The 11,906-nt window shown below is 34.4% G+C and overlaps 1 protein-coding gene across 1 annotated transcript; it reads right to left on the reverse strand.

Moving 5' to 3' along the window:
* Positions 1 to 2,232: 2,232 nt before the first annotated feature.
* Positions 2,233 to 9,763, reverse strand: LOC129910683 (melanoma-associated antigen D2). Its single transcript, XM_055988150.1, has 5 exons — positions 9,336 to 9,763; positions 9,098 to 9,275; positions 2,602 to 2,755; positions 2,473 to 2,545; positions 2,233 to 2,393 (listed from the first exon to the last, which is right to left on the reverse strand). The coding sequence occupies exons 1-5, from the start codon at positions 9,519 to 9,521 to the stop codon at positions 2,322 to 2,324; spliced, it is 663 nt and encodes a 220-aa protein (XP_055844125.1). The 5' UTR covers positions 9,522 to 9,763; the 3' UTR covers positions 2,233 to 2,321.
* Between the last annotated feature and the right edge of the window lie 2,143 nt (positions 9,764 to 11,906).

The following is an 11,906-nucleotide window of genomic DNA, read 5'->3' on the forward strand; positions in this document are numbered from 1 at the left end:
TTAAAAGGTTTCTAAAAACCAATATGAGAAAGGGAACACCGTTGTCTAGAATGAGTTCAAGTATTGAACGTTGTTAACTCGGTGGCAGAGCTCGCGAATATCGATATATCCAAGCTGTATTTCCAACAAGACGGTTTCGAAGATTCTTATCATTTGACCACCACAATCATACGCCATCACGAGGTTTCAACTTGATTATTTTATAGTGCGCGCATACCTAACTCTACGCAGGGTTGCTACAAAGCTCAAAAGTGAGCTGAGCTCAGCTCAAATTTTGAGCTAGATCACTTTTGAGCTACGTACCATAGCTCAGCTCATTTGAGCTGAGCTGAATGTGAGCTTAAAGTGAGCTGAAAGCGAGCTTAAAGTGAGCTTAAATTGAGCTTAAAGTGAGCTGAGCTAAAAGTGAGCTGAGCTGAAAGTGAGCTGAGCTGATGGTTGAGCTGAGCTGTCGGTGAGCTGAGCTGTTGGGTGAGCTTTTTACTTGTTTACTCTAGACATTTTTATTCATATCGCTTAATTTGTTTCTATGGGTAATATTTCAAAAACGGAGGCCAAACAATTTTGTTCATCCCCTAAAACCTTCAGAAAAGTATTTTTTGGTTGTTGTGCCAAAAATCTTGTTGACCACTGTTATATATACCAACAGTAGAAAAAAAGCCAGAAAACATGAAAGGTGTTTTTTATAAGTAAGAAAATGAGTATCCAAAATATCGTTTTATACTCAATATAATTGACTGTAGTCGAGCCAAAATTCATAATTTGTAAGCAAATATTACCAAATGAGTGGTTCAGAATAATAATGGGTCAAGTCCATTTGAAATGTATGCTTTTTCTCAGGAACTGAAGGAGCTTTTGAAATAAATGTTTCACAAATCAATAGCTTTAAACCTCCAAAACTTCTTACTTTCATTATATTTGATATAAGACGAAAACCTAAATTTTTATGATCTTAAACATTTAACCTATAGATAAGTCGACTTAACCCATTATTATTCTGAACGCCTCATATGTAAGTCAGAAGTCTGAAAACTATGTACCTGTAATTTATCAATATTTTGTATGGAAATTAAAAATTAAGTCGCGTCGGGTTGTTAGCATTAGAATATTTTTCTTTATTTATGTATTTCAAAATACATAAATTAAATAAGAGAAGAAGGTTGGATATTAGAGATATCGCCGAATAGTTGGTCGGATATGGCCGAATAGTTCCTCAAACTTCCGCAACATTCGGCCGAATACCAAATATTCGGCCAAATAGCTGGCCAAAAATATGCATCTATTTTACTCCTACATGACTTTTATTCTATATTAAGTCTCTTTTATTCTATATTTGATATTCAGCCGAATGTTGCGGAAATTTGAGGAACTATTCGGTCATATCCGACCAACTATTCGGCGGCATCACTATAGGATATGAAAATAATGTGAATTTAATTTTGCAATGGTTTTTTATTGGTCTTTGAACGTGCTGTTTTTCTGTGCTAACCCAGCACTCAGAGGAAACTTTCAATTTCAAGCAAATTCATTCATCCATTAAAGCCTTAGCTCGATTTACAATGGAGCCACAGACTTTTTTTGGACTTTTCCTTCATCGTAATGTCGGTTTTAATTTAAAAAAAAAAATTAATTAAAAAAAAAAATTTGAAACAAAACCAATGCCCTATAAAGAGAGCACAAATAATTTCCATTTCAAAAGTACGACCTTATTTGATGTGGTACACACACTATCTTTCGATTGAAATTTTCACTGGAAAAAAGTTTTAACATTATGGTTATATTCCAGGTACCGATAATTTTGGACTTTAAAAAATAATTATTAATCATCAATTTGAAGAACATAGCTTCACGGTGGAATTGACCTACTAACAACCAGTTATAAGGTTCTTATTTCGGTTCTATCATAGTTGCACCATGGAAACAGCGGGTTCCTTCGGTGGAACGAGTATCACTAAATGATATTGTTTAGACGATTAAAAACTTGATTAATTCTTTTAGGTAGGTCAAAATTCATGTCAGGCCATAAATTATGATTCATAAGACTTCGAGCATTCACTTATCAAGCAAAGTATACCATTTCATGAAGTGAAGTATTAGTAGACGCCAGACGAGGCTATTGACTGAGTGATGGAGTTAATGATTTGTACCTATGTATATACAATTATAATTAATGAAAGGATCTCAAGGATGAACCTCTTGAGTTATATATCTTCTCTTTAGAACCCAAAAATATACTTTTGTAATCACATTTTTTATTTAACACTAAAAGTTTATAAAAAAAATACTATTCTAATACATAATGAAATAAAAAAATTAAAAATCTAATCTGTTGGCTCAGGAGCGTTTGCTTGCATGTTTTGCAAAACAAAATGTTTAGCAGGTTTGCTTAGCAACTAAAAAGAAATTTAAAAGATCAGAGAAATGATTGATTGTTTATTTCGTATACATAATTATAAGCTTTATGTCTCTTACCTTAGATACAGCATCTAACACATCTTTTTTAGGGAATTCTACCTCACTTCTATACCCCCAGGAGTAAAAAAGTCTGAAAAAAGTCTTTACTTAGAAATTGTTGTAATAATTTTGTACATCAATATTTACTCATTTTCAACTGCATCCTTTTCACTTTTGGTTTTTTTCAAATAAAGTTGTTTTACAAATGTTTCAGTTATAAGTTTTTTAATATTCGATCCGAAGAAGGGATGGCTTTTGTCGAAATATATGTGTAAGCCCTTGAGGAATTCTTCCAAAAATTCTACAATAGAATAGAAAATAATTATGTTGAGAATGCAAATACTTTGATCTTCGATTTTCACATATAGTGCATTCCACTGTCTGGTACAGACAAACAAATTTTTTAATTTTTTTTTTTTTAATCCAAAAGTTATTTTTTTGAAATTTGTTCTTAATTTTAACAGTAGTATTACTAAAACGTACACAAATTTTCATTGAAATCGGTGGTGTAACTTGGGAGAAAGTCAGATAACACGAAAATGGTCCTATGGCAAGTACCGTTAATAACGGTCCAAACAATATGTTTTTTATTTCAAAAGTATGATCTTATATGATCTTAATCAAAGTCGTAGCCAAAACCACCTAAGTCGAGTTAAGAAAAATTTGAGCTGATATTGAATAATTTTTGTACCAGACGCAAACCCCATAACCGTTTACAGCAAACTCTGAAAATTTAATTGAAATCGTTATATCCGTTTCTGTAAAAAAAAAAATTAATAAATGAGAAGAAACGAATAGAAATGGTGCAGTGGTTTAAGTGCTTGACTGCTAACCTGGAGATGTGGGTTCGAGCCCTACCTTAGGCAGCATTCTTTTATTTATTCCCCAGCTTCAATTGCAAGCCACCCGTGATATTAAAATAATCATCTTATTCTGAATTAAGTATTTTTGTATTTCTTCTAATTAGTCCGCCTTATTACGAATTATATTCGTATCGAAAATTTGCTACGATTTCCGAAAAAAACAATCACGGAATCCATTCGTAATAGAAAATTTCATACAAAACGTCACTACGATCGGATTTCGTGATTGTTTTTTTTTTTTAATCGTACGAATGGAATTCGTGATAGGGCCGATTACCTTGCAATTTTCGTTTTAAAAACCTTAGGTCATCGATTCTCAACATGTGGTCCGCGGACCCCTGGGGGTCCGCGACAGCATCAGAAATACCTACGTCTTTAACATTATTCTAATTTACGCTCTTTTTTTACTAATTTCTTCACTCCATTTTATTGCATTTTCTTACATATCTCAATAATAGATACTTAAATAAAATACAGCTTTTCTATGTAATGATATGGGTTCCTAAAACTAATGAATTTTTTGGAAATTCAAAATTCTACCAAACGTTTAAGTTGCATATAAATGTATGTTCCTAAAACTAATTTAATGATTTTTTAAAATTTGTTTTCCCACCGCTAGGAGACACGCACGCGCATTGCAATGCCAAAATGTATGCTTCCTGTTTCTTGTATTGTATTTTTTTCAATTTTTTTTTTTTTTCATTTCAGAATTAAGGAATTATGTAAATTTAAAAAAAAAAAACTAAAGTTCTAAACTGAAAAATATTTAAACAATGTTTTTGCTCCGTAAGCAATGAACTATCGGCTTTTTCTATGCTTATTTTTTCAGGTTTCAATTGCAACGAGGCTAATGGAGGCTTTATAAAGAAGAATAAATTCATAAATTAATTAAAAAAAAAAAAAACATTAAAAAAAAAAATGCTAAATTACGTGTTCTTTGTTTTTTTAATTTTCAATGCGAATGCGCGACACGTAGCGGATACTTTAAAAATTAAAACAAAAATTTTTTATACTTTTTGGACCTAATGCAATTTCAATTTTTCAATTTTCAATTTAGTTTATTGAACTTGTTATTTACAATTGACTTAAAATTAACTTATTTCTAAGATACATTGGTTAATATAAAATTTTGTTGGCACAGAAGGGGCCTAACCTTAAACAATGACTAAGTTATAAAATATAGATAAATATTATACATGGATAAACTTAATTTAAAAAGTCTGCTGACTAGGTTGTCCTCGGGGTGTTCAGACCCGGATGTCCAGTTGTGGGGTTGGTTGAGTTGGGTTGGTTTGATTGGCGTTTAGCCACGATAGTATGCCGACTGGGTGTCGGCGTAAAAGTTAACTGTTTCTTCGTTGTCCATTGAAATTATGTTCTCGTCCAGTATATCCAAAGCGCAAAGGTACCTAGTTTCCGGATGTCGTTGTTGGGCTATCATTCTTCTCATCAGCTGATTGGGGTGGTTGGCGATATTTCCTACAAGTATCTTCGCCGATCGCAGTAGATACTTGTCCAGTGGTATGATTTTTGCTTCCTCGTAGAGTCGCTTGTTGCTGTAGTATTTTTGTCGCTGTCGATCGAAGTAAAGTCCGGTGCACATCCTCAGTATTTTTCTCTCGAACATTTGTAGTTCCTTCATGGCTGTCTTGGAGATGGTATACCATACCGGAAAGCTGTAGGCAATGACAGGTCTTAGAAGCTGCTTGTAGATCAAGAGTTTCGTTGGTTGACTTAATCCTGTTCTTTTTTTCATCAGAGGGTGAAGGCGATGGAAGGCAAAGTTGGCTTTTTTGAGGACCAAACGGGAGTGATTGTTGAATCTGAGGAGCTCGTTAAAGTTGATTCCTAAGTACTTGGCGCTGCGTTTGGCTGGCAATCTAGTTCCATCTGGAAGTGTCAATGTGATGCTTCTGCAGCTTCCAGCCGATCGACTGCCTCTACCTCCTGATCGTCTAAGGCACAATAGTTCCGACTTGGATGAGTTGATCCGGATACCCCATTTACTGTAGAACTCATACAGTTTCCGAATGTGAGCTTCGACTTTCCTGGCAGCTATGTTTGGCGAGATGGACTTGCAGTATGTGAGTGAATCGTCCGCGTAAAGCAGGTTCTCGCACTCACTTGCAGGCGGTTGGTCTGATGTCAGGATGCTGTATAGAAAGGGGCCAAGTTTGGATCCTTGAGCAACTCCAGCTCGAATGACTTTCATTGGTGATTTCCAATCCTCCACTTGCACAAAAAAGTTTCTGGAAGAGAGAAAAGAAAAAATAATTTTAATTAGTGCCAAAGGAAAGCTTAGTAAATGAAGTTTATGGATAAGGGCATCGATCCATACGCTGTCAAATGCTTTCTCGACATCCAGAAAGCATGCGACGGTAACTTGATTGTTGTTTAAAGCTGAGGTGATGTCTTGGTGGAACTTCATGAGCGGATGCAGTGTGGAGTGCTTCTCCCGAAAACCGAACTGCATGTCTGGGATGATGTTGTTATCGCTGCAAAACTTCTTCAGCTTCCTGAGTGTCAGCTCTTCCAAGAGCTTACTAAGATTGTTGAGAAGAGAGATTGGTCTGTAATTGGAGATGATGTTCCTAGCACCTTTCTTAGGAATCGCCACAATTCTTGCAGTTTTCCATTTCTGTGGGAAGTAGCAGTTGTTTATGCAGTTGTTGAGGATGATAGCCAAGAAGATTATCACTGTTTGCGGGAGCCTCTTTATGATGAAGTTGGAGATGCCATCCGGTCCAGCTGATTTTTTCGGTTTGGATAGGTTAATTATTTCGGCAATCTCTTCTGGGGTAGTCAGGTTTGGGCTGTCAGTAGGATCACTTGCAGGATTTGTGTCGCTGAATGTCACTTTATCCGGGTTAGGTAGCAGAGTCCTTTGGATGGATGCCTCGACTTCCTCTATAAAGTCTGAGTCTGCGGAAGGGTTCGGTGTGAAGTTACTTTCAAAGTGGGCTGCAAATGCTTCTGCTTTTTCCAGATATGTTGTTGCTTCTCCATTGTTGGTGTTAACGACTTCCGGCATTGGTGATTTCTGTCCAACAATTCGGTTGATGTTCTTGAAGGCATCAGGCCCTGGCTTTATTGACTGCAGTCTCTTCTGGAACTGTGTGTTGTTATAGTGCTGAATGGAGTTACGGAGCATGATGTTAGTGCACTGTAGCTCACTCCACACTGTCCGGTAGTTGGGGTTTGATGTATTCAGGTCCCGTTGGTGAATCCTTTGGAGGCGTTTCCTTAACCGTTGTCTGTGGGCGTATAGGTTTTGCACCTGTTCTGGGAGATGTTGGTAGCGGTCCTTTGATGTCTTCGGCTGTTTTTGGTTGTCCACTGCGCTTGTAATTGCCATTTCTAGGGAGTCAATAGCAGCATCAATTTCAGTATTCTCAAGGTTCTTATTGTGTGGAGGGAGCGTGACGGTTTGTTCGACGTCTCTCTGCAGCCGGTCTACTTCAAAACTTCTGTAGTTGATGAAGCACGCCGATGGTTGTGCTGCTAGGGAGATGGGTTGGTGAAGCTGGATAATAAGCTGAACAGCTTCATGGTCCGAGTCGCTGGGTACTGTTGAACAGTTGAAGTTGCTGTAGGCTGGTTCGATGTGGATGAGGTTTGATGTTGCGAGAAAGAAGTCCAGCGTTGATGGCGTTCTCGGGTAGGTTGGTTTTGGTTGGGAGACTGTTACTAGGGAGTGTAGAGAACTGTTGACATCCAGCCAGTCAGCTATCGCCTTGCCTCCGATGCTAATAGTTGTATCCATCCAAAGGTGTGGACCTAATGCAACTTTTGCGGCGGGGGTATGATTTTTTATTTTTCAATTTTATTTTTCCCCATACAGTAACGCTCCGGCCTAACGGGCAGGATTCACAATCAGCAACAGAGTATAACGATGTTAATTTAAAGATTCTTATACATAATATTAAATAAAGTTTATTTTTGAAAGGGGTCCGCCAACTGATAATTTTTTTGTTAGTTCTCCGCACTAGTGATGGGAACTATCGAATAAAAACCATCAAACTATCGATAGTTGTAAAATATTCATTCATTCGATAGTGTTTGTTACCAAACTCCTCCGAGACGGCTGGACCGATTGTTATGAAATTTTGTGTGCTTATCGGATAGGTCTGAGAATCAGCCAATATCTATTTTTCATTAATCTATAAAACTAAATGGTGCGCAGCAGTATTTTAATTACGAATTTTCGTCTTAGTAATTTGAATTTCTACAAGAGTAACACACCCGGTTTTTGTTATTTTCCATTTTGCTACTTGGCGCAAATAAAAAACCAAACGAACCCAAGACCTGTTAAAAAGCAAATTTTAGGAGTAGAGTATAACCAAAATGAGAGTATGCAGTTTTATAGCATTATGTGTTATAATAACGAATTAAAATATCTGGCAGTTTTAGGTCGTGGCTTTTTATTAATTTCAAGGCGTTCAAAAAAAGTTAGTTTTCCAACTCATATGAATAGGCTAAATTCGTACTATTTCATATTCAAAATAGGTAAAAAAACTAATGCTCTGTCATTTCCTCTAAGCCTGAAGACATCAATCTTGATAATGCGATCAATATTTGATGTTGTCACTCGATTTTTTTTTTTAGAAAAGATTGGCACACTCCAAAATTGAAAGTAAATAGTAGAAGATGCCGGGTAAGCTAGTATACCATATAAAAAAGAGGTTGTAAAGTTTTTTAAATATTGTAAGTGTAGATATTTAGTATTTAGTTATTTTTAAGAAATTTTATTTATAGATAGGGATGCAAACGATACATCGATGTTTTCAAAACATCGATGTTTTTGTGAAAAACATCGATGTATACATCGATGTTTCTTAAGTCGATACATCGCCGATACATCGACGTTAAATCTGCAAAACATCGACATCGTTCATTTTGTTACTCGTTTTTCTTTTTTTGCATAATAACTGAACTTGAACTCTCAAACTCAATCTTTTTTGTCTAGTGTTCAAAGCTTCAAAGTTTTTTTTACTGTTTTCATTCAAAAGACTGTTTCTGTGTGTTCAGAAATCAGAACGCGACCATTATTAACATGCTTGTGAGTTCCGTTCAGAGCTCTGAACGTTAAAAAAAATTGCATCCGTTTGTTTAGAATTGATGGTATTTATATATAAATAAAAACGAAAATCGTATTAAGAAAATATGTTTCATTTTGTTGATAAATTTGTCTGTTTTGTGGTACCTAAAAATTGAATTCAACTTAGGTTTTTATGTTTTAAACAGATAAGACATAAATATTTTGTTCTTTAGAAACAGTAGATCATATTTATGTCAAACAAAAAAACATCGGGAAAACATCGATGTATCGAAGATTGAACCGATGTTTTTTTAACATCGATGTTGTAAATTAAACATCGATGTTTTCCAACATCGATGTTTTTTTTAACGATGTTGCATCTCTATTTATAGAGTCCTAAAGAAGTTTATATTTATACCTGAAACGTCGACTGGTACTAACTTAGAATTAGGAAATACAAGAAAGACATATCGACGGTTAAACTGCAAAACCTCGTAAGTCGTTTTTGGCTATTTGTTTAGAAATCGAAAAAAAACTCTTAAACAATTTTTAAAAAAATTATTAAATAAACAATTTTCTTATTTCCTTCATTTTTTTAATTGTTTTAAGAGGTTTTTTTTCGATTTCTAAACAAAGAGACAAAAACGACTTACGAGGCTTTGCAGTTTAACCGTCGATATAGCCCACGAAATAGTAAAATGAATGATAAATACAGTAATGAAAAAACAAGTGGTGATCATACCTTCGGAAACTGGAACTCCTCTCATAAAGATATATGATAGTACTATAAACAAAAGTGTTATCTGTGAACGTTGAAGTTCGTCAAATTCATTGCTGGTCACTGCAGCAAACTTTGAAACGCAAATGTACAGTTTTCCACTTTTTGTATCAGGTACGGTTTTTAAAAGAATTCCATAAGTCTAAATGAAGTGAAAAAAAAAGGTTTTTAAATGATATAAGAATCAATATGATAAATTTACATTTTCAAGGGCATCTCTCACATCCCCAATAACTTGACTTAACAAAGATGACTTTCCATTTAGAGCTCGAGAAATAATTTCCGAATTCTTGAGAGGATATTTACTAGAGCTATTATTCAATATATAGTGAATAACATTATTTCGATGTTCTCTGTTGTCTGATAAGTTTTCTTCGTCCACTTCCATGTTTTAAAAAATAAAAGTTCTTTGAAGAATTGCGCCTTTTTATATTCCTTGCTTTTATATATGGAGAAATGAAATCTGTTTTTACTTTGATTTTAATATGAACATTTATTATTTTCTAGTTTTTGAATATATTTTCTAAAATTCTTTTAAACAAATTTGTATATTTATTTAATAAAAATATATAAAACAATTATGCTAAAATTTATTAAATTATCCGTTGTCTTCAAAGTCAAAACAGAAACAAACATGATTTTGATATCGAAGTTTTGTGGGTTTTTTTTCACCATCGGCCGTGGTGAGTAAACAAACTTTTTTCACCACGGCATATGTCAAAAAAAAAGATCTGTTTGTTTGATAATTTTGTATTTACTTTTAAGGTACCGAGTAAACTAGGGCGGTATGAATAGTGCCACCACCGTTTTTGAGGTTTTGAGGCTTGGCCACACCGAAATGTACATGCGGTAGCGGTACAGGTACATGTATGAACAAAAATTCCAAACTGGCACATCAACGTTCAGATGTGGACTATATTTAATACAGGTACCGTTGCCACTACAGGTACCGCTTCCGCATACCTTTCCGTGTGGCCAAGCCTTTAATCAAAACCAACATTACGATGATGAAGAATACCAAACAAGTGGGTCCCGCAATTCCGTTTGTGCGTCCATCTGTACACATTTCCACAGCCTAATCGCGTTTTTTTTTTCGACGGATTTTCTTCAAATTTGGTTTGGTACAGATGATTTTTATAGAATTTTGAAAGTTGTTTTTTTTTTTTGTGTTTTTTTTATACCTCACTTAGAAAGTGTACCTCCCATACAATTTTTTCAAGCTATACCAAATAACTCTAAAACGGCTGAAACGATTTTGATTAAACTTTGCAGACGTAATCTTCAAAGCATTTGCAACAAAACTGCATTTTTAGTTGTTCTCAAGTCAAATAACAAAAAAAAAATTTCATTTAACAAAATTTTGACCTAAATGTCGGCTCTTCCCCAACATCAGTGCCACGGGTCCCTCGCCGGATGTCATGACTCCACGAGAGATTATGTAAGAAAGAAACTTGTTAATATAAATAAAATAACGAAGCAAAAAGATCGAATAAGGTCTTTAATTTTCACCTAAGATACCTATTTATCTAATGCACATGAATAACCAGATTCATATATCATATGAGAAATGCATATAAGGGGTCTTCTCGCATCCTCCATTGTTGGCTAACCTTACGATAGTTTGGTACCTTAATGGGAACAAAATTAATGTTTTGGGCTCTCAAAATTCTTAAATCAAATTAATATAACACTAATTTTCAATACCAATGCAAGACTGCGCAGATGATTTCATGTCATCATAGGGGCCCAAGGAAATGAATAGGATGTGTTGATAATAAACAAGTAATACTTCAAAAGCCACCCATTGGTTAGCTGTAAGAAGCTAATTTATTGCGCAAAAAATTAATTTTTCCACTTTCATTTCCGGTTTGCTCGAGACAATTATTAAACATTTTTAAAAATTACCTTTTTGGAGCTTTTTTGTCAGTATTTTTAAAAACATAATTTTTGGTGCAAACCCTAATTTTTTGGTTTGAACACTTTTAAGAATATTCAAAGTTTTGTTTAAAAAATGAGGTCAAAGCCGTTTTTTATCCCACTTGATCTATATAGATCATTAATTAACACGTATTACAACAACTAAATGAGATCTTGCTTTTCATCAGGATCACGAATCGTGATCCTGATGAAAAGCAAGATCGTGTTAATTAATTATCTATATGGATCAATTGGGATATTAAAAAGCGGCTAATGTTTTAAAAATGTTTTAAAATATTCTCGAACAGAAATTGCTATTTTAAACTTCAGATTCATATAAAAACTGATCGATAGATACTACAAAATGTTGAATAAGATAAATAAACTTACATTTTTCTAAAGAGTAAAATGGCCCCTATGTTAATTGTTGCCCCGGACCCAGCAGTTTAACATACGCCTCTATCAATCCTGAATATAAAACGACAAATAGACAATACGTTATAAATAGAGGTCGCAAGTTCCGAAATTAATAAGGATTAATTGACGATAAACAAAGGCCTGTCGAATTCAAAATAAAACAACCTTTTATCAAATGGAGAAATTAAAATCCCTTTACTTATTTTTCAATTTCCCAAACTAGAAGTGAAAATTTTTCAATTTTACCAAACAAGCAGTGAAAATTTTCAAACTCATTTTGTGATAGTTTTACGACCCCAAAATTAAAAACAATGATACAGAAAGCTTATTTTTAGGTTCCAAAAACAATTTTTGTAATTTTGATTTTCAAAATTGCATGGTGCTAGGAAGAAAAAAAAAATTTGTTTTACTTTTGTAAGTTTCCCAAAAAAGGGACGTT

This window comes from Episyrphus balteatus, chromosome 2, assembly GCF_945859705.1.
Source record: "Episyrphus balteatus chromosome 2, idEpiBalt1.1, whole genome shotgun sequence".
Taxonomy (NCBI): Eukaryota; Metazoa; Arthropoda; class Insecta; order Diptera; family Syrphidae; genus Episyrphus; species Episyrphus balteatus.

Bases quoted from the DNA above. Each gene is read 5' to 3' on its own strand.
- LOC129910683 (XM_055988150.1), bottom strand. From the start codon at position 9,521: ATGGAAGTGGACGAAGAAAACTTATCAGACAACAGAGAACATCGAAAT. The intron at 9,276-9,335 runs GTAAATTTATCA...CACTTCATTTAG, and splicing joins TGAGAGATGCCCTTGAAAAT to ACTTATGGAATTCTTTTAAA. The intron at 2,546-2,601 runs GTAAATATTGAT...GACTTTTTTCAG, and splicing joins AAGGATGCAGTTGAAAATGA to ACTTTTTTACTCCTGGGGGT.